This window comes from Clupea harengus, chromosome 6 (genome assembly GCF_900700415.2).
Source record: "Clupea harengus chromosome 6, Ch_v2.0.2, whole genome shotgun sequence".
NCBI classification, from domain to species: Eukaryota; Metazoa; Chordata; class Actinopteri; order Clupeiformes; family Clupeidae; genus Clupea; species Clupea harengus.
The window spans coordinates 16,360,896-16,387,483 of NC_045157.1; the positions used below are offsets into that span (position 1 = coordinate 16,360,896).

A 26,588-nucleotide genomic window follows, 5' to 3' on the forward strand; every position below is an offset into this window, starting at 1 on the left:
GGCCATCGGCTTTGTACTATCGACTGTAAATGGGTGAAATAAACTGTTCATTTGTTAAATTGATGAACTATCCCTTTCATGAAATAATGAGAATGGACTGCTAATATCTGTATCCGTATATTTTGAGAATGGAGGATAGAGGAGGAGGGAGCAGGAACCAGCACAGATCCAGTTAGAGGAGCACCACTGAATGATATTGCGTGACTGAGTAAAATAGAGCACAGTGCATATGAACATCAATGCATATGATCAGGTTGGACTGCTCAATTCAAATGATTTGTTACTGCTTCATGGCAAGAAATAAAATGAATGGCAGGTAGGACCTATGTTGCATAATGCACTATGTATTTGTATGTTACATATGTAGTATGTATTTCCTTATGTTATTGTTGGACTATTCATTCTGAATGAATGTTGTATTCAATTTATTCAATTAATGAATACAACATGATAATTGATGCTCATGTCCAGACAGTACAAATTATGTGTGTTTTATGCATTTTAACAAGCAGGTTAACTTGATTGGGAAAGTTTAGAGGAAGCAGAAGTCTTTGCAGGGACCTTTATGGAGACTTTTAATTTATACTTTCTGTACACACAAACATGTGGAGGAAAACCATAGAACATTAGGTCTTAGAGCTGCTTTTTGTTGCCATTCTGCCCCTGCACACAGATGCTTTACTGTAGAAGTGTGTGTCTGTGTGTGTGTGTGTGTGTGTGTGTGTGTGTACTTCTGCAACACGACCAAGTAGCATCACTGAGTGTGTTCGGAATGGCTTGTTCAGAACTGTGTTGCTATGATAATTAACATCTGGCTTGAAGTGGAAAGCAGTAGCATCTATATCCATATCAGAATTTAGGCCTTTGATGATTTATCTTACCTGAGGGTAGAGGCTCAACCATTATTTCAGTGTGTGTGTGTGTGTGTGTGTGTGTGTGTGTGTGTGTGTGTGTGTGTGTGAGAGAGAGAGAGCGAGAGAGACTGTGTGTGTTAGTGAGTGAGTAAGAGAGAGAGAGAAAGTGAGAGAGTGTGTGTGTGTGTGTATACTTGTGTGGACACATGTTGGGTTTTTTGAGAGACAGGGTGTCTCACTGTGGCTGCACTGTCTCCAGAGGTTTATATTTGTGTGTGTTTATGAGTGTGCATGTCTGTGTGTGTCTGTGTGTGTGTGTGTGTGTGTGTGTGTGCGTGTGCGTGCGTGCATGCGTGCATGCGTGTGTCTGTTTGAATGGGGAGAGGAAATGTCGGGAGAACCAAACAGATTATCTCAGGTCTGCAGGAGCCTGTGGGCTCTGTCTCAGTTTTACTGCGGCAGGAAGGCAGGGGCTAAATTGGGCCAGTCTTCTTTAATACCACTGAGAGCAGAAGCAGCAGCCATTATGAATTATCCCTAATTACAGCCATTTCCTCAACTAATAAAGCTGCTTAGTCTTTATTGCTCAGGTTAGTTTACCCAGCATGCAGAAAGACGAGAAGTGAGTGTGTGTGTGTGTGTGTTTGTCACTTTTATGTTTGTGTGTGTATGTGAGCATGGTGTATGTCTCTTCTTTTGTGTGGCGTGTGTGTACCTTTACATGTATCTGTGTGTATGTGTGTGTGTGTGTGTGTGTGTGTGTGTTTACACCCTGTTCACTGTCTGAATCCGTGGGTCTCTCCTGCGCTCACATCAATCCTGTGCTCGGCCATTAATTTAGCGCAGGCTCCCTATCAGCCGCCACAGATGCCTATGCATGGCGTAATGGCTCTCGGGCGGCCGCCGCTGCGGCCCACAACCCCACCACCCGCTCGCTCACTGGGGCTAATGGCGCGGAAAGAGAGCGTATGCGACAGCAGGAGCACCACTACGCCTTATTTACACCAGCCAGACATTAGCCAACGAGCAGCGATTCACTGATTAACACGTTAAGACATCGGCCCACCTTCCAGCTCCCTCTCCCTCTCCTGTGTCCCTCTCCTCCCTCCTGCTCCTCTCGTTTCTTCTCTCGAAATGTTTCTTTTCTCTGTTTTATTCTCTCTTTTTTTCCCCCCTTTGGCTGGTTTTGTGCTTGGTCTGCGTTGTGCCCCTTTTTGAGCTACTTCTCTCCTCCCTTCTTCATCCCTTCTCTTTCTCTCCTCCACTCCTTCTCTCCTCCACTCCTCCTCTCCTCTCCTCCATTCCTTCTCTCTCCACTCCTTCTCTCCTCCACTCCTTCTCTCTCCACTCCTCCTCTCCTTCTCTCCTCCACTCCTTCTTTCTCCACTCCTCCATTCTTTCTCTCCTCCACTCCTTCTTTCCTCCCTTCTCCATCCCTTCTCTGCTTGCCCACCCTCATTACAGGCCTGATGATGAGGGAAGTCATGTGAAAATGATGGCTGCTTGTGGAAGATAAAGTAACTCACACAAGGGGGAAGTCAATGGGCGGTGAGATGAGATGGCTCTCAGACCAGTGAAAACACAAGACACTGGACACCCACACACACACACACTTACATACACACTCACTCGCGCCCACACACTCGCGCCCGCACACACACACACACACACACACACACACACACACACACACACACACACACACACACACACACTCACACCGCCAGTCTTTATCAATAACACACAGTCACACACCTCTGGTACAACACAAGAGAGAGCATTGTTGTGTTTGGTGTCACTCAATTTGTCATGTTCGCCTGGCTTGTCACGCGACTGATATTTGCACTTGATGTGCGCTTAGTTTAGCATTTGGTCGTGTTGAAGGAATGACAGCATTGATGAAAAGCTTCTCTGTGTTATTTTGATGTTTTTTTTGTCAGAACAACAACAATCATTTTCAGCTTTTTTTTGTCGTTGTATGCCACACACACATAGACTTAAACACACATATACACACACAGCCACACACACACACACAAGCTTGTTTGTGTCATTTGTTAGCGATGCACAGCAGCTCGTGAAGGCAGAGGGTAATAAAGTGTAGCTGTGTTTAGTGGAGCAGCATGCCCATCGATCTGTGAGGGTTCATTAGATAAGTGCTGACATCACAGATTGATGTCTCTTTAAACCAGTGTCTGGCATGGAGCTGACAAGGGAAATCAGAGCTATTGACTGTGTGTGTGTGTGTGTGTGTGTGTGTGTGTGTGTGTGTGTGTGTGTGTGTGTGTATGCGTGTGTGTGTGTATGCGTGTGTGCGTGTGTATGTGTGTGTGTGTTTGTGTGTGTTTGTGTGTGTTTGTGTATGTGTTTGTGTGTTTGTGCGTGTGTTGGTGGATAAGTGTCTGTAAGAGTATGTGTGTGTTTGTGTGTGGCATCTGGGCGTATGCAGTCCTCATCCTCCTTCTGTAATGGGTTGCAGAGCTGGAGGTGTTCACTAATGATTGTACTGACACACTCAGCGATGCGGTTAAGTTTACCGACAGCCAGGCGCTCGAACACACACACACTCACACACTTCCTTTTCTGTCTGCTGCTATGAGAAAGAGATGAAGTGAGAAAGAAAGAGGGGAGAGGTGGAGAGGGGAAGGACAGGAGAAGACAGAGCAGGGTAGTGAGGAGGGAGGAGAGAGAGGAGCGTCAGATGGAGTGCTTGAGTCGAGCGGTTAGGCCTGCTGTTCAGTAATTAAACATCTTCAGCAGACCACATTTACCCATGCTACTGAGGCACAGGACATCAACATGGGATTTGTGTCTGTCTGTCTGTCTGTCTGTCTGTCTGTCTGTCTGTCTGTCTGTCTGTCTGTCTGTCTGTCTGTCTGTCTGTCTGTCTGTCTGTCTGTCTGTCTGTCTGTCTGTCTGTGTGTGTGTGTGAGAGAGAGAGAGAGAGAGAGAGAGAGAGAGAGAGAGAGAGAGAGAGAGAGAGAGAGAGAGAGAGAGAGAGAGAGAGAGAGAGAGAAATAGGGATACATAAAAAAATAGGCCTCAGAGCCATTTTCTGTTCATGCAGAAAAATCATATATGCCTCAGGAATTTCTACCACTCTCACTCCAGACAGAGGGTTGGATGAAAAAAGCGAGTGAAAGTTTAGCAGCAGTTTAACCCTTATCCCCCTTGCTTGGGGATATGGGATTGATTAAAGATATCAGTTGAATCTCAAGTGCTCCTCTAATGAAGAGAGGGCCAGAATCATTGCCATTGATTACTCTCCTGTTCCCTGATTTGTCCCCAATCACTTACACACACTCTCACACACACACACACACACACACACACACACACACACACACACACACACACACACACACACACACACACACACACACACACACACACACACACAGACATGCTCACATACACATACACATGCTCTCACACACACACATGCTAATAACTTATCCCCAGTCGCATCTCTTACAACTCCTGTTTCCAGACAAATCCATACGCACCAGTAGCCAGTGACATCACGTTTGATTACTTTCAAATGTAATTTATAATGTCGTATTTATTTGAATTATGTGTTTATGGCAAAACAGATGAGACAGGGGTGTGAGTGTTATCTCTCCAGCGGTCCTCTCTTCATCATAGGCAACAGAAAACGATCTCCACTAGTCCACACTGGTGTGTGTAAGTGTGTGTGTGTGTGTGGGGGGGGATTGGCCTTCGAGAGTTTCCCCTATCACTCTCCACACCAGTGATGGACTGGCTGCAGCAGGGCTTTCAAAGCCTCCTCGCCTCCATCTTCCAACTAGACAGCAACCACATGCAGGCCCAAACGGTTTTATCTGTACGGTTATTTATCACGGCACATCAACATCATGTAACTAATGAATTCCTCTATGCCATTCCTGTACCTAACCTGCAACCTAACCTCCCTCTCTTATGAGCAAACGAGTGTGAAGGAATTAGAACAGTGCGGAATGAAAGATACATAGTGCAATCAGAACACAACACTGGTACCGCTATTAGCGAAATGATGCAAAAACCTTTCAGTTTTTGACAAAACAAAAACGTTGAGCAAAAAAGAAAAGACAAAAAAAAAGTTTCAAAGTTAGCGTGTACTTTCTGGTGGAGCTGAGCATAATGCAAACGAGGTGTTTGGTTTGCGTGTGCGTGTAAGTGTGTGTGTGTGTGTGTGTGTGCACGCGTTGGAATGTGCAGGAGGCAGAGCTCCCCGCCAGGCTGCCACAACTCCAGGCGCTTCTCCATTGGCTGCCTCCAGGAGATTAAAGAGAATAATTGCCACTTGATTGGCTCTTTAAATTTTCATGAACCTCTTTCATAATATGTGGTTGCGTTTCCATTTTTATGGGCCATAATAATGGCATATAATTTGACTTGTTTAACTTAAGAGGGACCTTTTTCTGCTGAATGCATGGTATGTCTCTCTCACTCAAATACGCACACATACACACACACACACACACACAGCACAGCACCGGTCTGGTCATGTTCTGTGTTCATGCACTGATTCACACTTACACAAGCTGGGAGATTGTTAATGCCCTCTATATTTTGATGACTAAGTCGACAAATTATTGTTTTTCTTTTACACTTAGTTCCAGCACACACCCAAACGTCTCCCACTGATTAGGCTGTCTAACTGTTTGTGTCAAGCAAAAAAGATATTAGTCACCTCCTCAGCACATAATGTTATTATGTCATGGTGACAGTTGAGGGTGAAGATTTCTGTGTGGAAAGGCTAGCCTTTGATATTGGCTACATGTGTGTTGGGAAGGATGAGTGGCTGGTGGAGGGTGGTTGAGCATGAGGGTTCTCTGTAGTGACGTTTTGCTGTTTGCTTTAGGCAGAGGAGTTGCCACACACAGAGGTTCCACTGAGTGTGGGAAAGATGGCTGTGTCTCGGGTCAGCTCTGGGGTTCCTGGCCCTGGACTCCTTGGCCACATGGTTTAGGACATGGGACGGAGCAGGCAAGGCCTTTTCCTTAGATTCCATCCAACCAATACATAATATCACCGTCTCTCTCTCTCTTTTTCCCTGTCTATCTCTATCTCTCTGTCGATAGCCACCCTCTCTGTCTTTGTCTCTCTCTTTTACTTTCTTTTTTCTCTCTTTCTTTGTCTTGCTTTCTTGCTCTCTTTTTGTAAACTCTTCTTCATTTCCCTGGGCACGGCTCGACGTTTTATTTCACTTGTCAGAAAGAGTAACAAATCTATTGTGGTCTGATTATCATGGCTTTTTCTCTGCGTAGTCGCTCATCACCAGAGCAATTAAAAACTGTAAATAAGGCGTCTCTCCCCACCACTGTAGCCCAAACAATGGGCTCCCGGTGGAAAGGTTCGTTTGAAGGGAGCGGCGTTGGGGGGGATGCTCTCTTTCTGTCTCTGTGTCTCTTTCTGTCTCCGTCTCTCTCTCTCTCTCTCTCTCTCTCTCTCTCTGCATCTCTCTCAGTCTCCATCGTGTTCCCTGTCTGTCTTTCTCAAAGCCCCAGCGTTAATTAGGACGCGGGTTCTCTCTCAGCTGCCGGGCCGGCCACGACGGGCAGCTTAACGCAATCACAGTGACACATATTTCACGACACGAGATGAAGTTGTTTACTTTTGTGTTGGGTCTGGCATTACGACACACTACTTTTGTGTCACAGCGCGCCACAGATAATGTAATTGTGGTGGCGACATGTGTTCAGACGAGCTGGAAGAGGCCTGTGCCAGCAGAGAGAGAGAGAGAGAGAGAAAATGGGTGGAATAAAAGGCAAAGTGATGCAAGAGTAAAAAGTATCAGGTTTTATATTTGGGCAGACAATGAAATCAGCAGGGGGCAGATGAATGTGGTAGAGAAATATTCAATGAGACAGAGGAAGTGGGAGTCAGTATTAGCAAGGGGGCATGAGAGTTGTTACACTGGGTTGCCACAGTCTAGCTCTCAGTTCCAAACTCATGGGTGATTGTACCAAGCATTGCTGATTGGCTGGAATAGGGTATGGCTTGGTCCAATGTACTTTGTATGTTTCCTATCTACAGAGTCAGGACCCAACATTAACGCCGGAGCTTTTTTGAGTTCACACACTGGACAGATAGCTAGACTTGAGGAGAATTTGGCTGAGGGCTGCATCTCTGGAGTCCCTTTTGGAGTCAACAACTGAACCCACCTGAAACCACTCTCCACTGTGTGCCATGGCCCTCTCCTCTGCAGGTCTGGCCTGTGCTGTTTCAGCGGTAGACAGCAGTCAGATGGCAGTTATATCCTCCTCAGATCTAGCCTCATTACAGAGAAGAGAAAATGAGGCATCCTCCTACAGAGTAAAATAACAAAAAAAAGGAACAGTACAAATTCCGCTACATAGTAATTCTGGTTTGTGCGCCAGTGTAAAATGAGCAGTACACACACCCATAATCCGTGTTTCTCTTAGAGAGACAAAAGGAGCTCTTTGTAGTTTAGAGTCGGAGACATGTGGATCGTGTCATGTATGGGGTGTCAGGATGCGAGGACGGGTGTTCATGAATTACTAACGAGCCGAGCTGGGCAGGTGGGCGAGAGAGGAAGAAAAAGAGGGAAAGAGAGAGAGAGAACGAGGGAGCGAGAGAGAGAGGGAGTGGGAGCCAAGCGGAGAAGCTCGAGAGCAGGCTGTGAGTGGTGCCAGGTTCCTAGGGCCTCGCTGGAGGCTATATGCCTTACCAAGATCCTGTTTACAGTTATGAGAGGAAGCTGCCAGCCATGCATTACCATAAGTTTTGCCTGCAGTGCTCAACGGAAATCTCTTTTCTCTCTCTGTCTCTCTGACTCTCTCCCTCTCTCTCTCTCCCCTCCCCCTCTTTCTCTCCCAATCCTCTTCGTTCGTGCTCTCTTCTTTTCCTCCTCCTCTACTCCCACATCTCATTCACTCGTTTCTCTCTCTCCCTCTCTCCATCCTCTGGCTCTCTTCCTCTTCCTCTCTGAGCCCTCATTCCCCTGCATGTCTCCTGCAAACTCACATCAGGGCGGGGATGCAGGAACACGCCGTCCCTGAGCCCCCAGCACCAGCATCCAGCATCCAGCATCCAGCCAGGACTTCAGTCTCTGCTGGCTGGCTCAGTGGCTGGTGTGTCCGCAGAGCTCCTGGTCCAGCTGTTAGCATGCCACACATTAATGCTAGAGTTTATTGCACTCGTGCATTCACTTACACAGACACGCCATGCACAAATACATACAAACATGCATACCTAGGCTATACATACGTATACACACTTACCCTGTCACGCCATGCACAACTACATACAAACAGGCATACCTAGGCTATACAAATATACACTTACACAGATACGCCATGCACAAAGAGATACCATCAGGCATACCTAGGCTAAACAAATATACACTTACACAGACACGCCATGCACAACTACATACAAACAGGCCTACCTAGGCTATACATACATTGATTTGAGACTGCATGGGAAGCACACCTTCACCTTAATACTGTTTCTGTGAAATACTGTAAAATATGTATTTATATGTCGATATTACTGTTGGTTAAAACGAATATATTTTGCGAACAGACAAATTTAATATCTGGCAGGACTGCCATGCTGTTTGTTAGTTGAACAAGTTTGTTGGATTAACACGTGAACATCGTTGCGTCCAACTTGCGTCCACTTGATCATGATATGCTGTGGAAGTACAGACCACAGGACCCCATTAGGGGCTTTTCCACCGCAGGAACTTGCGGGCGGTTTTAGGGGGGAGCGGCAGTTTTTTAGGGCGGCCATCAATGGAGTCCTGCACAGCTTGAAGTACTCTTCCTTACATTTTAAATGAAGAACAGATCAATGGTCATTTGACATTAGGGCTTTGAACTAGAATTTTTGGACACACCTTGGCTTCACTGGGAGTCTGCAAGAGGGCATTTTGTACGGGTGAAAATATCCGTACGATATCTCAAGGTTAATTGTACAGTAATGTTTCATAAATTCGTTTTTGTAACGCCTGGACGCATGGGATTGGAAGATTTCAAAAAGGGGCTTGGACCAGGTATTAGCTGTCAAACTGCTTATAAGTGTCAAATACAGAGGGAGCATGGCAGTTTAGTTACCCGTAACACAGATGTGATAGGCATGTGGCAGTCAGCTATGTGTTTTTCCTCATCATTTACTGTCCAGCTTAGATAAAACATTCAATGCAGACTTCTAAATTTGGCATGCTACGTTTGTTTTGCAAGTTAACTAGCTGGCTACCTATCTTACAGAGAATGCAATACTAGCTAGCTAACTCAAACTATGTAGGCTTCATTTTAGTACATACTGTTTATTTTGTTTAGTTGGCTGCAGACACAGATAACATCAGTTTATGTATATTGTTGTTTAAAAATCAGCTGAACTGTGCTTCCCCTGTGTTTAAAAGCACTAGTCGCCACTGATATACATGCTCACAAGCACACACACACACCCACACCCACACTTTACATACACTGATAAACGCACATGCACACATGAAGCGGCCAGCCTCAGAGAGCATCTTGAGTGGGTGAGAGCCAGGGGACCCTGGTAGACACGTGTGTGGAGTGTGTGTGTACTTACTTTGTAGCATGTAGTCTCTGTGCTCCTGGGCTCCTGTGCGAGCATCTGCTCTTTTGCCGCGGTCCCTGTGGCCTGAAATGTCAGAGCAGCTGGTGGGCTGGCAGACATGTGCATTGTACAGCACTCTGATCTCCTCCCCTCCCTCTTCCTCTCTCTCTTTCTCTCTCTCCCTCTCTCTCTCTCTCTCTCTCTCTCTCTCTCTCTCTCTCTCCCTCTCCCTCTGTCTTTCTATCTTTACATCTCCTGTTCTCTGATGTTAAATATGATTGAAGGTAAGTAGGCAACAGTGAGTGGATGTTCTGTGTCTGGGTGGGGGTGGGGGTGGGGGTGGGGGGACAGAGAGAGCAAAGGGCCGTGGCTTTTTGTGTTGTGTGCTTTCTAGAGCATTAAATCCTGAGAGCTGAGATTTGCCTGGCCGTTGTTCAGGCCTGTCGGGGTCATGTCACACAGGACGCAAGAGAGAGAGAAACAGAGAGAAAGAGAAGGAGAGAGAGGGAGAGAGAGGTACCTGAGGCCCCTATGGAGGCAGGGGGCTACACGGACAAGCCATTTGTATCTGTGCCGAGCAGTGTGTGTGCATGTTTGTGTGTGTGTATTTGCGGTGTGAGTGTGTTTGTCTGAGTGTGTGTGTCCTATGTGTACTCCCGGTATCTTCTTCTGCCCCCCCTGCGTCCTCCACAGTGGCTGTTGTACACAAGAGCTGATGAGTGCGGGGCATTAAGGCGCTGTTTGGCTCCATGTTTCTTCCGATGCTGAGTACGTGTGTGTGTGTGTACGTCTGTGTGTGTGTGTGCGCGCCCTTGTTTGTGTGTGTCTGTGTGTGCTGAGGGGGGCACTGAAGCGGAAGGGAGGACGTAGAGCAGACAGGTAGAAGCCCCCTCCCCCAGGGGGGGCGGAGGGGACCCCCACAGCTCTCTCCGTGTTCCTCACGGCTCTCTCCCGGGAGCCCACCCCTCCCCTCCCGCAACTCTCAGACGCCAGTATCGATCCGCCCAAATCTGCCCCCCTACCCTCACTAGTTCACCTGGTACCCCCTCCTCCTCCTTCGCACTCACACACCTACCGCCACACACACCCTCGCCCCCTTACAGACACACACACTCTATGTGCTTGTGGTGTGTTGAGACGGGTGGGGTTGAGGTCGTGCAGGACAGAGGTGCTTCAGGCATCCCCCAGTGGGATGGCGTTTGGGCCACGCTCACCTCCCCCCTCCACTGCAGCCCCTCCCTGCTCCCCATTTCCAGTGTGTCTCTTCACGGAGGTGTGTCAAGATGCCCAGGGGTGTGTCTTCCACCATCAGAGGGAGCTAGAGACTTTGTGGTTAACTTTAAAAACACACACACACACACACACACACACACACACACACACACACACACACACACACACACACACACACACACACACCCTACGTGCACACCACCAAGCCCTGTTGTATGTGTGTTTGTGAGGTTTTTTTTTTATAACTTGCCTGAGCCATTATTTTTTCCCATGCACTGCCACTCTGGGAAGGCGGTGTGTGCGCGTGTGTGTGAGAGAGGTGCACGGGTTTGAGTACCAGAGCAATGAGTATCCTGCCCAACCGGATCTCTGGGTTTTGTGTGTGTGTGTGTGTGTGTGTGTGTGTGTGTGTGTGTGTGTGTCACACAGTGCCCTCAGAGACTGTAGCACCTCAAAATACCGCAAGCTTTGTCTGCCAGCATTCTAGGATGCCATAGTGTGTTAATCATGTTCCAACACTCATGTTTGATTGTCGGATTCCATTCGATTGTAGCTAGATGCAACATCTTATTGAAAGAAAAGAATAAACAATAGCTGGAGAAGGGTGTGGGCGGGTGGAGGTGTTGTAACATGCGCCGCTGTTATTCTTTAATTGTGGCAACAGCTGCTATCAAAGGCTCACCCGGTACTTTCGTATTTCTTCATCCTCAATGACAGACCTTTGAACGCTGTCGAAATGTGCGGCGGTGATGAATCGCTATGAAAAAAAGAAAGGCTGTAGTGCAGCCATGAGGCATAGATCAGCGTCACGTGTGCGTGAAAAAGTGGCAAACTGGTTGGCAGGATGAATCTGAACTTGTTTTATTACAGATGAAAGCATGGACAGTCTCGTCTGTGTTTTGTTTTTGCCTGCGTGGCTTTGTGTCATGTTGTCCGTCACGGCTGAGTGCCATAGAGAAAGTGTGGGGGTGGTGGGGGGATGTTGGCGTCATAATTATGAAACCCATTTCCAACAACAGCAACAGCAACAAAATGGCCTTTCTGAGAGTGGCTGCACCCTTCTCGTCACGGCGACAGATGAAGGAGACCTGCTCGGCGCTGTGAAGGGGGCCCCGTTGGTCAGAGCTGTTTTTTAAGGGTGGGGTGGCACAAACAGTGTGTTAGTGTGTATATGTAGAGTATGTGTGGCGGGGGGCAGAGGTCCTGTTTATCTCAGCTGGGCTGGCAGTGGCGTGGCGTGGCGTGGCGTGGCATGGCAGATGTGCCGCCCTCGGCCCCTGGCCCCTCGGCCCTTGGCTCAGATTTACCAGAGTGCTAAAGCCCCCTCGTCCCTCATCAAATATTCATCGGGGCAAGCTTCTCAATGATTTCCTGTCTCTTCCTGTATTCACAGCTGGTTGTGCTTGTCCTCTCCCAGTGCTGCTTGCTGGACAGTTGCACTCAGGCAGAGCTAAAACTGAAGTGGCGGCCGCCGCTGGGTAGAGGGAGGGTGGGGGGGGGGGGGGGGGGGGGGGGTGTGGTAGGGGCGAGAGGAGGGGAGGATGGTCAGCGTTTGGTGTGCTTAGGGGTGGCTGGCTTAGGAGGGAGGGAGAGGAGAATGGACAGTGACATGTTGATGTTGTAGTGAGTATGTCAGGAATCCCATGAGGGAAGGTAATCCAGTCCCCAGACACACCCCACCCCTAAAACAGACACACACGTACACACACACACACACACACACACACACACACACACACATGCACAAACAGAGACAAATACGCACACATACACACACATGCGTGCCCTTGCCTAAAACTGGCCACTCCACTTTTTTTTAATCAAAGCAGCCGTGGTCCCAGCCGCCTTGCGCTAGTTTAAGCTGAGCCGCCAGAGGAGTGTGTCTCTCTCCGGAAGCGCATTGCACATTTGGGAGTGTTTGCATGTCTGTTCTTTTGGAACTGTAGCCTCTTAGGCCTTAGTGCTTGAGCCTTTTCATCTGCAGAGAGAGAGAGAGAGATACAGAGATAGAATGAAAGGGAGAGAAAAAGAGAGGAAGAAAGAGACAGAAAGAGAGTTTGTTATACAAGTGCACTGTGACATGGGGTTCCTGACTTTAGCCAGTTGGTGTTTGTTTGTGCGTGTATATTTGTGTGTGTGTGTGTGTTGAGACCCAGAGGCTAAATCAGGATTTAGATGTAATCTCGCAGAAAGACCCGCAGAGCAGCCAGTGCCGCGCTGAGCTGAGCTGTGCTGTGCTGCTATGTGAGCTCAGGGGCTTTGGGTCTTCTGCTCCCAAGCAACCAGACCCTCTCGACTGGCCCCAAGCCAGCTAGTGGATCCCGCCGACGGGGCTCCTAATCCTGCTCACCCACCCGCCCATCTGATTCTGGATCAGTAGAGCAGGCCAAAGTCCAAGGCATGCATGGTATCAGAGAGGGGCACATGAGGTGATTGACTCCGTTTGTTGTCAAATGTAACAAGCAGTTTAGTTAGGAAATACCTCTTTGCAAAGTTTTTAGTTGTTTGCCCTCTGCACTTTATTTTCTTTAATGTCCCGATCCCTCGTGATATTTGCACTCATATCAAGTAGGTGTTTTATCCTTGAGGGACCTTTTATAAAGAACCCTGCAAGTGCCAACACAAGACAAAACACTCTCTTCATGGCATTGTCAGTTTACATTTGACTGTTGACATGAGCCAAACAAAGACACTGTAGACAAAGGGCTGGGTGGATTAAACCACGATTTGCTTTTGCTCTAATTGCTATGGGTGTGAAAGCCCCCCCCCCCCCCCCAAAAAAATGCGGCCATTTCAGTGCGTGTTGACGTGTGGCATTTGAGGTTTGTTTGCCCAAACATGTGTATGCACAAACTAACAGCTTTTTTTTCCCCCCAATTCTTCCTTCACACATACAGTGTACACAGAATATGTGTTACATGCACATGAACACATAGACACACACACACACACACACACACACACACACACACACACACCCTTTTGTGCCTCCTCCTCCTCCTGTGTGTTATGAGCTGGCTCAGTACAGAGCCTGAGGGGCTGGCTGGCCTGCTTGCTCCTTTAAACAAATTGCTCAGTGTTCACAGCACTTTAAATGCCACGGCCTTTAATTACAGTATTTACTTAATAGGCTGAAACAAAAAGCCGTGTTCACCCAGCAGGAGCAGCAGGTGATGCAGAAGTTCAAACACCTGGCAGTACATGGCCTCCTCTGGCACTGGGGCTCAGCCCCCTCACTCCAGGCCCTACACAGGGAGAGAGGGGGAGAGAGAACGCGAGGAGGGAGAGAAAGTGAGCGAGAGAGAAATAGAGGGGGGGAGTGAGTAAGAAGGTGAGAAGGAGATAGAGAGAGGGAAGAGGACAGAGGAAAAAAAGAGAGTGAGAAAAGAAAGAAAGAGAGAGAGAGAGAGAGAGTGTGAGAGAGAGAGAGAGAGAGAGAGAGAGAGAGAGAGAGAGAGAAACTGCTTAGACGGAAGAAACATTCTTGATCACGTGTTTTTGTATCCGGGTAACATTCATGGGAAAGTCAGTTAGCACCTGTGGCGTATTCTAGGTAAGTGTTTCGCTTTAGCCGAAAAACCAGTCATGTGCCTTCCCCTCCTGATCCCAAAGGGAAATTACAGTAGCTGACGTTTGTGTTTGTTCATCTCCTCCCACCCCCACCCTTCTCATTCATGTGAAAGCATTTCAGATAACCAGGGCCTCTGAGGTGCCAGGTTTAATACAGGTTCAAAAGAGGTGCTCAACAACAAAAGGACAGTGGTTAACACTAACTTGTGAATGCTTTGGTCATGGAACATGCTGCAAGCAAATTTGTAATGACGGAACAGCATTCCAGGTACACCTCGGTGACAATACCTCTACTGCAATTATCTCATCAACTTCAAATTACCCATAATTATGTTTATTGCACTCTTGATTTTGTCTTGTTCTCTACATGGAAAGTGTGGTTGAGTCAAGGTGTTACTGATCGGTTTTGGTTTTAACTTCAAAGGACTGAAATTAAGGGCAGCATTTCTTTTCGGCTGTCGTATTGCTCTCGAGGCTATATTCCACTCATGCAGTTAAGGATGTTTGCATTCATCTGTTATTGAAGGATGCCAACTGTAGGTCTGTGAGGCTTCCAAGACATTTGGAACAACAAATCCTTGTCTCTGTTAAAGCAAATCCTTAGGAAAACACGGTAGCTTTAACTTTTGGAGTGTGCAGCCTAGTAGGCGGACATCACCGATGATCCATGCTTTTTCACGTTGAGTGGTTTAGGTGTAGTGTGTTCCTGTGTTTGATTAGAACAAATCCGCTATTTACTTTTGGATTTGGTGTGTGTTGATTGATGGCCAGTATATAAGGGTATTAATGTGTTTAAAAGGCATTCTGTGTACTGACATTCAGTCTTTTCTTGTGTGTGTGTGTGTGTGTGTGTGTGTGTGTGTGTGTGTGCTGGCAAACGGCGCTCACCTCCACTGCTTCCTCCTCCTCTCCCATTCTCTCTTTCTTGGCTGTTCCAGAGTTTGTTTTCACTGTTCGTTCGTTCATTCATTCGTTCGTTCGTTATTGAGTCCGCTCAAACCACCCGATCCGCCTCCTGGCCGCAAAGCAGGTTAACAGTCGCCTCCTCAGTCGAAACAGAATCTCTATTGTGCAACACTTTTAGAGCCTCCGTCACAGACCTCCTTCAAACCCGCGGCCATAAAAGTCTCAAGAGTTTGAAGGCGACGGTCGCCCACAGCCAAGCAAATAGGCTTGTAACCCAGGCAATCGGAGGCCCGATAGGTATAATTAGCCCAGCCTCTTTGACCCTGACAAACAGGTGGGAATTGTGTGGGTCTCTCCCGACCTTATCATGTGAGCAGGGTCAGGTGTCACCCCGGTGCACAGGGCCATATAGCTGTCGAGGCAGGCCCATCCATCATGGGCCTTATTGCTGCACTCCTCCGTCTGCCCAGAAGGCGTGGGTTAGTGAGCCTGGAAGGGGTGCGGGTTGGGTTGAGGTTGGGGTTGGTGTGTGTGTGTGTGTGTATTGGGGGGAGGTTCAGGAGGGGGACGATCGTTTTACAGGAACGCTCGACACATGAACAACAAGTTTTCACAGCAACACAGCACGCTACTCCCCTCACCCCCAACACCACCACCACTAAGAAAAGAAGGGGGGGGGGAATAGAGAGTTACTGCTCCCAGCTCCGCAGTAACCCTCTTCCTGATCACAGCGAGATTTATGGGTCCTCAGCTGCTAGGCTGTGAAAAACTGCAAACACTCACAGGCTCGTAACCTCTTTACCCTCTCCATCAAGCCTTCTTACTGCTCCATTTTCTCTCCTGGGTTGTATAAATAAACACCGTCATCGTGAAAAACTCAAATGTCTCTTTAAACCCACTAATTAGTTTTCCCCCAGTATATCAAAATGTTTCACTCTGGTATTTGACTGCATATCCCCATCCTAACATTTACCCCCCCTCCATCCCATCATCATCACTAACCACCCCCCCACAAGAAAAACTCACCCCCAGCCAAATATCAGCCTCGGTGGATTATGTGGGAGCCCCCCACTGCTGTTTGGGGGCGTGCACCCCTGCCACTGCCAAAGCTGTGTCCTCACGTGCATCGACGCCACAGTCAGAGTAAACGTTTGTGTTTCGGCCTGCGACTGTGGATGGCGAGCAGCAGCAGACAGAGGGCCCCATCTGCCTGAGAAGCCCAGGTGGAGAGCTCTCACAGGTGGCTTCTCTGTCTGACATCCCCCCCTCTCCTCCTCCTCTCCTCTTCTCTGCAGCCCCTCTGGTAGCCCTGGCTGCCTCAAGGGAGTGATCAATCTAACGCCTGTGACGGAAGAACAAACGGCTGTGGATGTTTGCAAAAAGTGAAAAAAAAACAATCCTTCTCTTTGTTTTCAATCCCAGCATTTGTTTTTCATGTCAGTCTTTTGCTTCAGAAAGTCATTTCTTTCTAACTCTGCTTGTGTCTAGCCATAAACTCACAGGGCTGTGTTGACATTAGGCCGCATTCCATCCCATAGCCTGAGGCATCTGAATGGTGTGGGACGGGGTGTTGTGTAATTTGTCATGCTGTTAACTGGCTAATGGATGTCCACCTGGTTTGCAGGTTGCAGCAGCACCTCAGGGGTCGACTCATTTCCCCACCCACCCACACACACACACACACACGCACGCACACAAACACACACACAACCATCAGCCCTTGCATGATCAAACTGCAGGCACATTTTACGGCACCCCCTCAATTATCGAGGCTGTTAAGCACCTACCTCATTGCTTGTTCGTGTGTGTGTGTGTGTGTGTGTGTGTGTGTGTGTGTGTGTGTGTGTGTGTGTGTGTGTGTGTGTGTGTGTGTGTGTGTGTGTGTGTGTGTGTGTGTGTGTGTGTGTGTTTTAATGTGACATCTGTTTCTTTTTCGCTGCCTTCACCCCCGTTTCTGAAGACCCAGGCAGTTTCGCGTTGTCTGCCCACATCAAACGACTTAAGGGGCGAGACGGCCCTGCCGGCTCTACCTCTCCAATCGCGGAGGAGTGTCGAGCAACCAGCGATGCCTTACATAGCGTACCGCACCTCCATGTGTGCAGTGGCCCGTGTACCCCCACCTACCCCACCCCTGTTCTAGTCCACCCCTTCTGCTCTCCCACTGAGGGCTGATCCCTGGTAGCGTTTAATAAACAGGTCAGCTCCTTTCATGTGGCCTGTCGGGCTTCTTCTGCTCCTGAGATGTATCGGGGACCTCCCAGAGTCGGGGGGGGGGGGGGGATTCGGGGGAAAGGTGCCCCACCTAAAAGTAATAGCTCATTGTTCCGTTGTTCCCTAAAAGTGGTTGGCCTCAAAGAAAGAAAAAGAAAAAGCCCCCCCCCCCCCCCCCCCCAAGTTAGCGTGTTTTTCTGCAGCCATTCATTAGAGGAAAGAGTGGATCAGATGTTCATTTTATTAGCAGGGCTCTTTAAAGAGAATCAGAATGAAAGGAACATATGTCACGCATTTGACACACACACACACTCACACACACATACACTCACACACACACACACACACACACACACATACACACCTCCTTTTGGAAACACTCAGACACATTAGAAAAGTGTACAGTCAGCACTGTCTGCACACAATAGGAGGCGATTGATCCTCTGAAAGCACGTGCTTGGGTTTGCAGTCTGTAAACTACATAACCCCAACGACTGTGTGTGTGTGTGTGTGTGTGTGTGTGTGTGTGTGTGTGTGTGTGTGTGTGTGTGTGTGTGTGTGTGTGTGTGTGTGTGTGTGTGTGTGTGTGTGTTTATGCGAGTGAGTGTTTGTGTGAACTCCTGTTTTCTAAGCTGCTCAGAAAGACAAGCTCAAGGGCCTGTGTCTCTCTCTTGTCGTACATAAAGGCCTGTGTTTTATACGCCTCTCTTCTCCCCTTTATTGTTAGTGTGCAGAAGTCTGCCTGCCTGCGATGTGTGAGGCAGGCTGTTGTGCTGGCAACAGGGGTTAGCGTGAGGCTTTTCTTTAGCGTGATTTATGGGACGCGGACTTGTTTTTGCACGACCCGTTGGATTGCATTCCCTCCTCCAACACACTCCTCTTCTTCTTCATCTTCATCTTCACCTCTCTCTCTCTTCTCTCTCTCTCTCTCTCTCTCTCCTGCACTCTGCCTTGCTGCCAAGGCCGTAAAAAGCCTAGCACCTGCACTCCTGTGTCAAATCTCTGGGACGGAAAAAAAAAAAACACCCGACACTCTCCCTCTTTTTCGCTTCTCCTCATCCATCCCTGCCATCCAGCGAGCGTTCCTCGTGCTCTCCGCTCTTCCCCATTTCTCTTCCCGAAGCCATTCCGGCCAGGACAGATAACTTCCTCCGCCCTGCACCCTATCCCCTAATGTTCTAATCAAACATCCCCATTTGTTCCCCTCTACAGATATAAATGATCCCCCTCCCCACCCTTACAACTATAATGCAATAAGTGTTGTCTCCCATCTATGTACCCAGCAGTCCCCCCCCCCCCCTCTCCCGTCACAATCATGCATCTATCAGTGTAATTGCTCTGGTCGGAAGCACTGATGTTGTCTGTTAAGCGCATTTCCATGCTGTTAAGAGCGTTGAAGGCTTTTAATGTATGGCCCTAGTGTGAGTGTACTGCAGATGATTACACGGGCACGGAGATGGACGGTCCTGCTGATGAGCCCGCACAGTGCACTCCTGAAAAAAAATGAACACCACTGCTATCACCTTCCTCTCTCGGAAAGCAAAAAAAAAGCACAAAAAAAAGAAGATGAAGCAAAATATAGAAAGCAGAGGAGAGGTTAATTATTTTATTTACTTTCAGCCTTTCTTTCTCTCTTTCTCTCCTTTTGCCCTCCACCTCCTCCCCCCATCTCTTTCCCTTTCTGGGAGCAGAGAGCATTGGGCAAGGACTGCGCAGAGAAATCGATGGGGAGCGCATTACTGTAAAACGTATTGATTAGGCAGCCGGCGAGCACCGCGTTGGTCGTGGAGATGGTGGAATGATGCAATGCTTAAAGGAATTTATCCTTTGACTTTTACATTAACCTTTTATTGACTGCTTTGCCTGTCCATAATTAACACTCACTTTAGCTAAAGTGGTTAGTTTGAGCGCAAGGGGGCCGAGGCAGTTGAGTCTATGAGGCTGCAGTGCTCTCACTTTTGTTCAGTTCAAGTGCAGAGAGAGAGACAGAAAGAGAAAGAGAAAAAGAGAGAGAGAGAGACAGGGGGGAGTGGGGTGGGGTGGGGGTCCCCCAGTGGAATAACCGCGATAGAATCATAGATACCTTTTACATTAGCATACCATTTCAGCAGGGCTGCAGGGCTATAGGGTTTCAGGGCAAATTGAAATGACTGATTGTATTGCCAATCTCCCCCGACTGAGCACCAGATGGGATAGTTAGCCCGTATCTGTCGGAGGTTAATCCATACCAACGCTTGGGACACGCAAACATCACCTCCTCTCCTGCCTCTTTGTCTTTGACCTTAGCATTTTCCCCCTCTGCTGTGGGCTGTTTTCTGCTACAGAAGTGTGTGTGTGTGTGTGTGTGTGTGTGTGTGTGTGTGTGTGTGTGTGTGTGTGTGTGTGTGTGTGTGTGTGTGTGTGTGTGTGTGTGTGTGTGTGTGTTGGGTGCACCTGTTTATATGTATTTTTGCCCTCCATTTGCATTTGTGTTGGAGGAGGTGGAGGCCTGATGAGGTAGAGTAGGTCCTGAGTCTCCTGTTATTGAGTTCTCTCTCTCTCTCTCTCTCGTTCTCTCGCTCTCTCTCTCACTCTCTCTGGAATGCAAAGGTGTGAAATCTAATGCTCCGATCAGAAGGGTGGAGGTGCCTGAGGGTGCTACAGACGGTTCTCAGAACATTGGCTCATGCAAATGTGTACAGTGATTACCTCTGCATTTATGAGAAGGGCAGGTGCAAACAAAACAAATGGCAGAGCGACTGCGGCTCTGGTACCTGACAAACAGGCCTACGCTGGAAGAATGTAAGAGGCTTGTTCCGCACCAGGCCACCAGTAAGAATGTTATGTTTGTTTGTTTGTTTGTTGTTAATGTTGTGTCGCAGTTGCTTATGGTCTACCCCTCCTCAAATTAATGAATAATCTGAACAGAAAACTGGATTGCTCAATTAGCATACAGTCACCAACATGGACTGACCTGTTTTTGTGTGGCTTTCTCTGTATTTGTATGAGTGTGTGCATGTGTGTGTGTGTGTGTGTGTGTGTGTGTGTGTATCAGTCTCCCAAGCTTTGGATATTTATGCTGGCCTCGTTCCTCCCACCAAAGAGTGGCTTCCTTTAATTCTCACCCTAAATAAATAATGAGAACATTTAAACACATCGCTCGTCGCCCGGCCCCAAGGTCGCCTAATCGTATTATTTATGAAGTGATGTGCTACATAATGGTACTTAGTGCATGTTAACAGATGCTATTATCAAGCCCTCATCTGAAGCGAGGAAGATATATTGGAATGGTATATGTTAATACCACCCTGGCCAGTGTAATGCACTACCTACTGAGGGCAGACCACTCTGAATTGTAGCACTTAGCCTGAGAGCCACTCAAGCATAAAGTGGTCCCCCCGAACAAAATATATAACCGCAAATTGTGGCAGCGATGAGGTGTCCCCCGGCCACTTAGACCGCACCGGTCCTATCCATAACCTGCCTGTCCAGGGGAGGTCTTCATGGGGCTGTTGGGGGAGCAGCTAAGGGCAAGGAGGGGAGGGGAGGGGAGGGGAGGTGAGGGGTGGGGTTTTGGGGAGGGGTGGTGTGTTTGGGTGTAAGGAGATACAGCTGGGTGAAAGGGTTGGGGGGGGTGGGGGGTGTGGCGGGTAGGTGTCAGGACCAAGCAGCTTCTTTTTAATAATGTCCGACAAGGGAGTACCACTGGCCTCATCCAGGGTGGAGGAGCACTCCGACTGCACCACGGTGCTTTCGCTTGTGCTTCTGGGTCAAGGGTCATTCCCATCTGTAACCATGGGGGGCAGATTTATGATGACAGCTCAGCGGCAGCACCACCACCATCACTACCAGCTCTAGAAGAAGTAGCAGCAGCACCACCATCACTACCAGCTCTAGAAGAAGTAGCAGCAGCACCACCACCATCACTACCAGCTCTACAAGCAGCAGCAGCAGCAGCACCACCACTACCAGCTCTAGAAGCGGCAGCAGCAGTATGCCACCATACGGAGGGCAGCTCTCTCTCTCTCTCTCTCTCTCTCTCCCCCTACGCATCATGAGCAAATCACTGCTGATTCACCACAACAGCCACCCATTTGGTTCCAGTGAAGTTTGCATGAAAACAGGAAGTGAGGCAACAATCAGAGCACATAAATCAGAGCGGTGTTGAAATCTAATGTCATGTAATGAGATCACATCAAATGCGGCGTTGCCATCTGGCGATGTTAAAAAAGCTGTCTTTTTCTTTCTCTCTCTCTCCGGGAATCATCAGCGCATGCAACAGGCATTCATGACTTCCCACTCAAAATGCTTCCTCACTGTCTGATTGCACAAGGCGCATTCCTGAGCCCTCCCGCAGTGGTTGCACCATGAAGGGGCCTATTCTGAAACAGCCCTCCACACACACACACACACACACACACACACACACTCATACTCACACCTATGCCCTGAAGATACACATCTTACTGTTTAACATGGCCGTTGGCAGACACACTTATTGGGTATTGTAAACAGCACAGGAAATGTCCCACCCTCTCGTCAAACCCCCCTCCCCAGGCTTGTGTGCTTAGACAAATAAAAACACAAACACACACACACACACACACACACACACACACACACACACACACACACACACACACACACACACACACACACACAGTCTTCCACACAAACAGTCCTCTAACTTTCCCCAAATACCCTTCACGCAGACTCACAGAAACACACATACGCACTCAGTGCAGTACAACTACTCCCACAGGCCATTACCCCCCCCACACACACACACACACACACACACAATCTGGTTATTTTTTCATCTTAAACAGCTTATGAGTACTATAAATAGCAAAGGCATTGTAAAGGGCCTACAGCGGCCTGTCTTGCTTGAGTGGGACGTGGTTCTCATGGCCTGGGGTGGTGTTGTTGCTCTTCCAGGTGCCAGTCCAGTCTTGCTCAGACTCTGCCCCCAGAGGAGGCCCCTCTGGACCGCCCCTACTGGGACCCCGATGACCCCGAGATGCCCCTGCCCTTTGACCTGGCCGATATCATCAGCCGGGTGGAGTCGCTCCTATGGAGGTGAGTGGTGAGAAGACATGATGAGAACATACTTAATGGCACGCATATTTGAGATGTACTCACTTCCACAGGCACACAAACACACACATACACACATACACACACACACACACACACACACACACACACACACACACATTTAATTTAAGGAAACTTAAATTAAATGAGGAACACACTCACCTGACTTAGAAACAGATCAACCCTCATACTTACATCCTCACCTCACCTCACCCCACCTCTCTCTCTCTCTCTCACACACACACACACACACACACACACACACACACACACAGGTATCTCTTTGCATCTCAACTTCAATATCTCACCGTAACCGGAATGCCAGTCACTTCTTGTCACATTTAATTCCATGCCTCACAGTGCACCTTGCTGTTATCATTCTAGGTCTCATAAAAGTATTCTCTATGTCAACCCCCCCTTAACCCTACACCATAAATATACTTCAATTATTCCCTCGCCATGGCATTTGGGACCTGTCAGGCCCTTGTCTTGGGCATTCTTCATCCCTCTTCCACACACACATGTACACGCACCGCAGCTTTGACCTGCTTCTAATTGCAATCTGTGGTCAGGTCAGAGCCTCCTCTCCAGTCAGCCAGGAGAACCTGGAGTGACTCCCACTCATGTAAAGTACCTGCTGATACGGAGAGAGGGGGGGGGGGGCATATGGAAAAGATCTGTAAAAACCATATAGGAATCACACTTGTCGTGTACAATACTTGCACAGTGAATACGTGGTGAAGAGCTTGCATATACATTCCATAGTTAAAGGGCATAATGCCATTTTTTCTGTGTTAAGTGTCTGTTGAAACTGGTTTTGACAAGGACATATCAGTGTTGTAGCATAACAGGTAGTAAGGGGTGGGGGGTAATTTTGGCAGGAGTGTCAGAAAGAGATCAGGTTGTTACAAAGGTGTGTGTAATCAGAGGATGCAACAGCACAAGGTCTGTATTCTGTGTTCCGTTGCAGGATGTGACTGGTTACTGTTGAGGAGGGAGTGGCACTGCGGGGGAGAGACGGCACAAGATGGCAGGACCCGCACAGAACCTATCCTGCCCCCCCCCCCCCAAGTACACACACACCCTCTCGCCGTGCCCTCAACGCCGAACCAGCCAGGCTACCAGAGAGCCCCTCACATGGGCACCCTACGACACACCCACCCCTACTCCTCCTTACCCTCATGGTCCCCACCACCACACCCCCCCTCTCTCTCTTCTCTCTCTTTCATTCTCTCTCTTTCTTTCTCTCTCTTTCTCGCTCCCTCTCTTTCCTCCTCCCTCTCCCGTGAGACTCCACACCACTCCAAAGGTTCTCTGGCTTAGCGCACACCTGGACGAACAGCCCAACACAAGAGAAGGGACACCACCCCTCCATCCCCCCCCCCCATCACTCTCTCCTCCAGAGATAGATAGTTAGATAGATAGATAGATAGACAGTTAGATAGATAGATAGATAGATAGATAGATAGATAGATAGATAGATAGTTAGATAGATAGGTAGACAGATAGATAGGTAGATTGATCACGCAGCCTGTAGTGTCACAGTGGTCCAGCTAATTACTAGACCCCTGCAAGATAACTAACTAAACTAACTAACTACCCATGGCGTGTCCTGTGTATCCATGTAATGACAATAATCTCCCATTATATTTTAGTTCTCTCATTTGAATGTTCCATAATACTGTGCTTTTACGTTCAGTGAGAAACGAGGTCTATACATGCACTTCATATAGATGCTACACATAGATGCTTTATGAGATATTTTTCTGTAACTCTCTCTCTCTCTATTTCTATTTCTCTATTTCTTTCTCTGTGACTTTGTTGTTTGAGAGTCAAGAGCTGATGTCTCCCACTCTCGCGAGGTGACTGAAATGGTTTTATGTGTAGGATAAAGGGCATGGCATATGATGCCATTTTACAAATGTATTATGTGCACTTGTTTTTAGTCTTGCGTGTGTCTGTGTGTGTCTTTGGCGGTTTGTGTATGTGAATGCGTCTCTGTGTGTGTGTGTGTGTGTGTGTGTGTGTGTGTTCACGTGTGGGAGTTTGTGTTTGTGTGTCTGAAGATATATAGTAATTTTGAGTATGAAGGTATGAAAACTTGTTACAAAGAATGAATTTATTTGTATGAATTGGTGAGACCATGCTTGTTTATATGAGATTTGGTAAAGTTCCCATCGAGTTTAGTATGTATTTTCTTCAGTATGTTGGTGCTACCTTGTGTGTGTGTGTGTGTGTGTGTGTGTGTGTGTGTGTGTGTGTGTGTGTGTGCGTGTGCGTGTGCGCGTGTGTGTGCGTGCGTGTGTGTGTGCGTATATGTGTGCGCATGGGATTAGGCCCTTTACGCCTGTAGCTAGTCTGGAAGATATTTGTGCTAGAAACGGAGAGGTAGGACCCATGATCAGTTTAAGGAGAGAAAGATCACACACACAAATACTCACCTACTCACCTAGTCAATTGAAAATGTTAAAAAGCTTAGCCTCCCTTTTTAAAATGTTGGTTTGGTATAATGTCAAATTTATATGTATATTCCACTAACTGATAATGTTTCTGGTAATGCAAGATGTTTGGTGTTTGGTACTTTAGTTTTGTACTGGAGTTACAAGGCTTACACTGCTAACAAATATTGGCAACTGATCAACTCTTGAAGAGTACCGAAATCATCACACTCTTGCTTCAGACAACAATAATATCCATCAATAGTGAGCTAGTTGCAGAATGTAAAAATGTCACAAGTCTGTATGTGTTCAAGATGGCTACTGTAATCATCCGTCATTTGAGATTTTTTCTGTCATTTGAGATTTTTTTTATAAGTGTTGGAGACCACATAACCAGGCCAACATTTTTGATCATTTACCAAATCACTGCTGATCAAGGACATGCTTGATTCAGCATGTAGTTTGTAGGACGCCAAGTTGAGATTCGGACCCTCCAGTCCTCTTGAACCACAGTGGTGTCTCCGTAGCTCCAGTACAACGTTAGGGTTACGAAATCTGACAAACATCAAGCATGGTCTGTCACATTAGTTCCGTTGGAGGTCAGTGGACATAAGATTCCTCCCATACTTTTCCTCTGAGCTCCGACCTGGCACACTCTCTCCCGCCCTTCTGCAGACTGCTGCAGTGGCCTTCTTCCTGCGAATAGAAATGAATGCTATAGGGTTGATTTTCTTAGCCAAGCAGCCTTCCTCTGTCTCTCTTCTCTGTTGTTTGTTCATGTCTGTGTTTTGTTTTTCCAAGTGTTGGTATCTGGGTGGGTGGGGGGTGGGGGGGTGGGGGGGGACGACGACAGAAGATTGACCCAAATAGCAGCGGACTTCGGAGCAAATCTGACCCCGGTTCTGGAGCCAGATGTTGGCCAGATGTGGGCCAGGTCTGGCCCGGAGTCAGGCCTGCTCTGGAGAGTTTATGATGTGGGAAATGCAGATGTGTTTTATACTTTCTGAAGATGTTTTAGACTATGTCAATGGTTGCCAAATATTGTGTTCTTGCTAAATGTATGCTGTAAGAGTTTTGTATGTTTTTATTTCCCAACTTCCTTGAGCATAGCAGTAATGTTCTGTTGGATAGTGCAGTGCTCCTGAGTCCACGGCTTGTCTGAAAGCTTTGTGTGTGCAAAAGCACTAGATATGATAGTGAAATAAAAATATGCTCCGATTATCAGCACATGTTCACTGTTTTTTTTTGTGTCATCTTGTCACATTGTGTGTGTGTGTGTGTGTGTGTGTGTGTGTGTGTGTGTGTGTGTGTGTGTGTGTGTGTGTGTGTGTGTGTGTGTGTGTGTGTGTGTGTGTGTGTTTGAGTTCCTTATACAGGACATCCTTCTGAGATCACTCATCGTGTACAGGTACAGGTTATCCTTTTGGACAAAGTCAAACAGATTGTGTCACCCCCCCCCCCTGTGAAAGACACATACAGTAACACACACACACACACACACGCATGCACACACTCACAGGTACACACAACAACACTTATAGACCCTCTCTCTCCCGTGGCTTCAGGTGTGCATCAGGTGCAGGTTCTAATCTGCTCCTCCGGGCTTTTCACTTGTTTAGTTCTTGCTGTAATGGCCAGTCTAGATACCTAACTCAGCCCAATGTTTCTGCTCTGTCCCACTGGAGCTAGCCATTCGTGGCAGTACTCTCAGCATTGGGAGACTACACAGTGGGCTCCTGCATAA

At 47.8% G+C, this 26,588-nt stretch overlaps 1 protein-coding gene across 3 annotated transcripts in view; it reads left to right on the top strand.

Annotated features, from left to right (window-relative positions):
• fto (FTO alpha-ketoglutarate dependent dioxygenase) overlaps positions 1-25,607 on the top strand; it is a 128,319-nt gene extending 102,712 nt beyond the window's left edge. For all 3 annotated transcript variants that reach the window (XM_031569199.2, XM_031569198.2, XM_012827006.2), the window contains 2 exons: positions 22,248-22,388; positions 23,377-25,607. In XM_031569199.2, the coding sequence (XP_031425059.1) occupies positions 22,248-22,388; positions 23,377-23,383 (148 nt within the window). In that variant the 3' untranslated portion in view covers positions 23,384-25,607. The remainder of the gene's footprint in view (positions 1-22,247; positions 22,389-23,376) is intronic.
• The last annotated feature ends 981 nt before the right edge of the window (positions 25,608-26,588 follow it).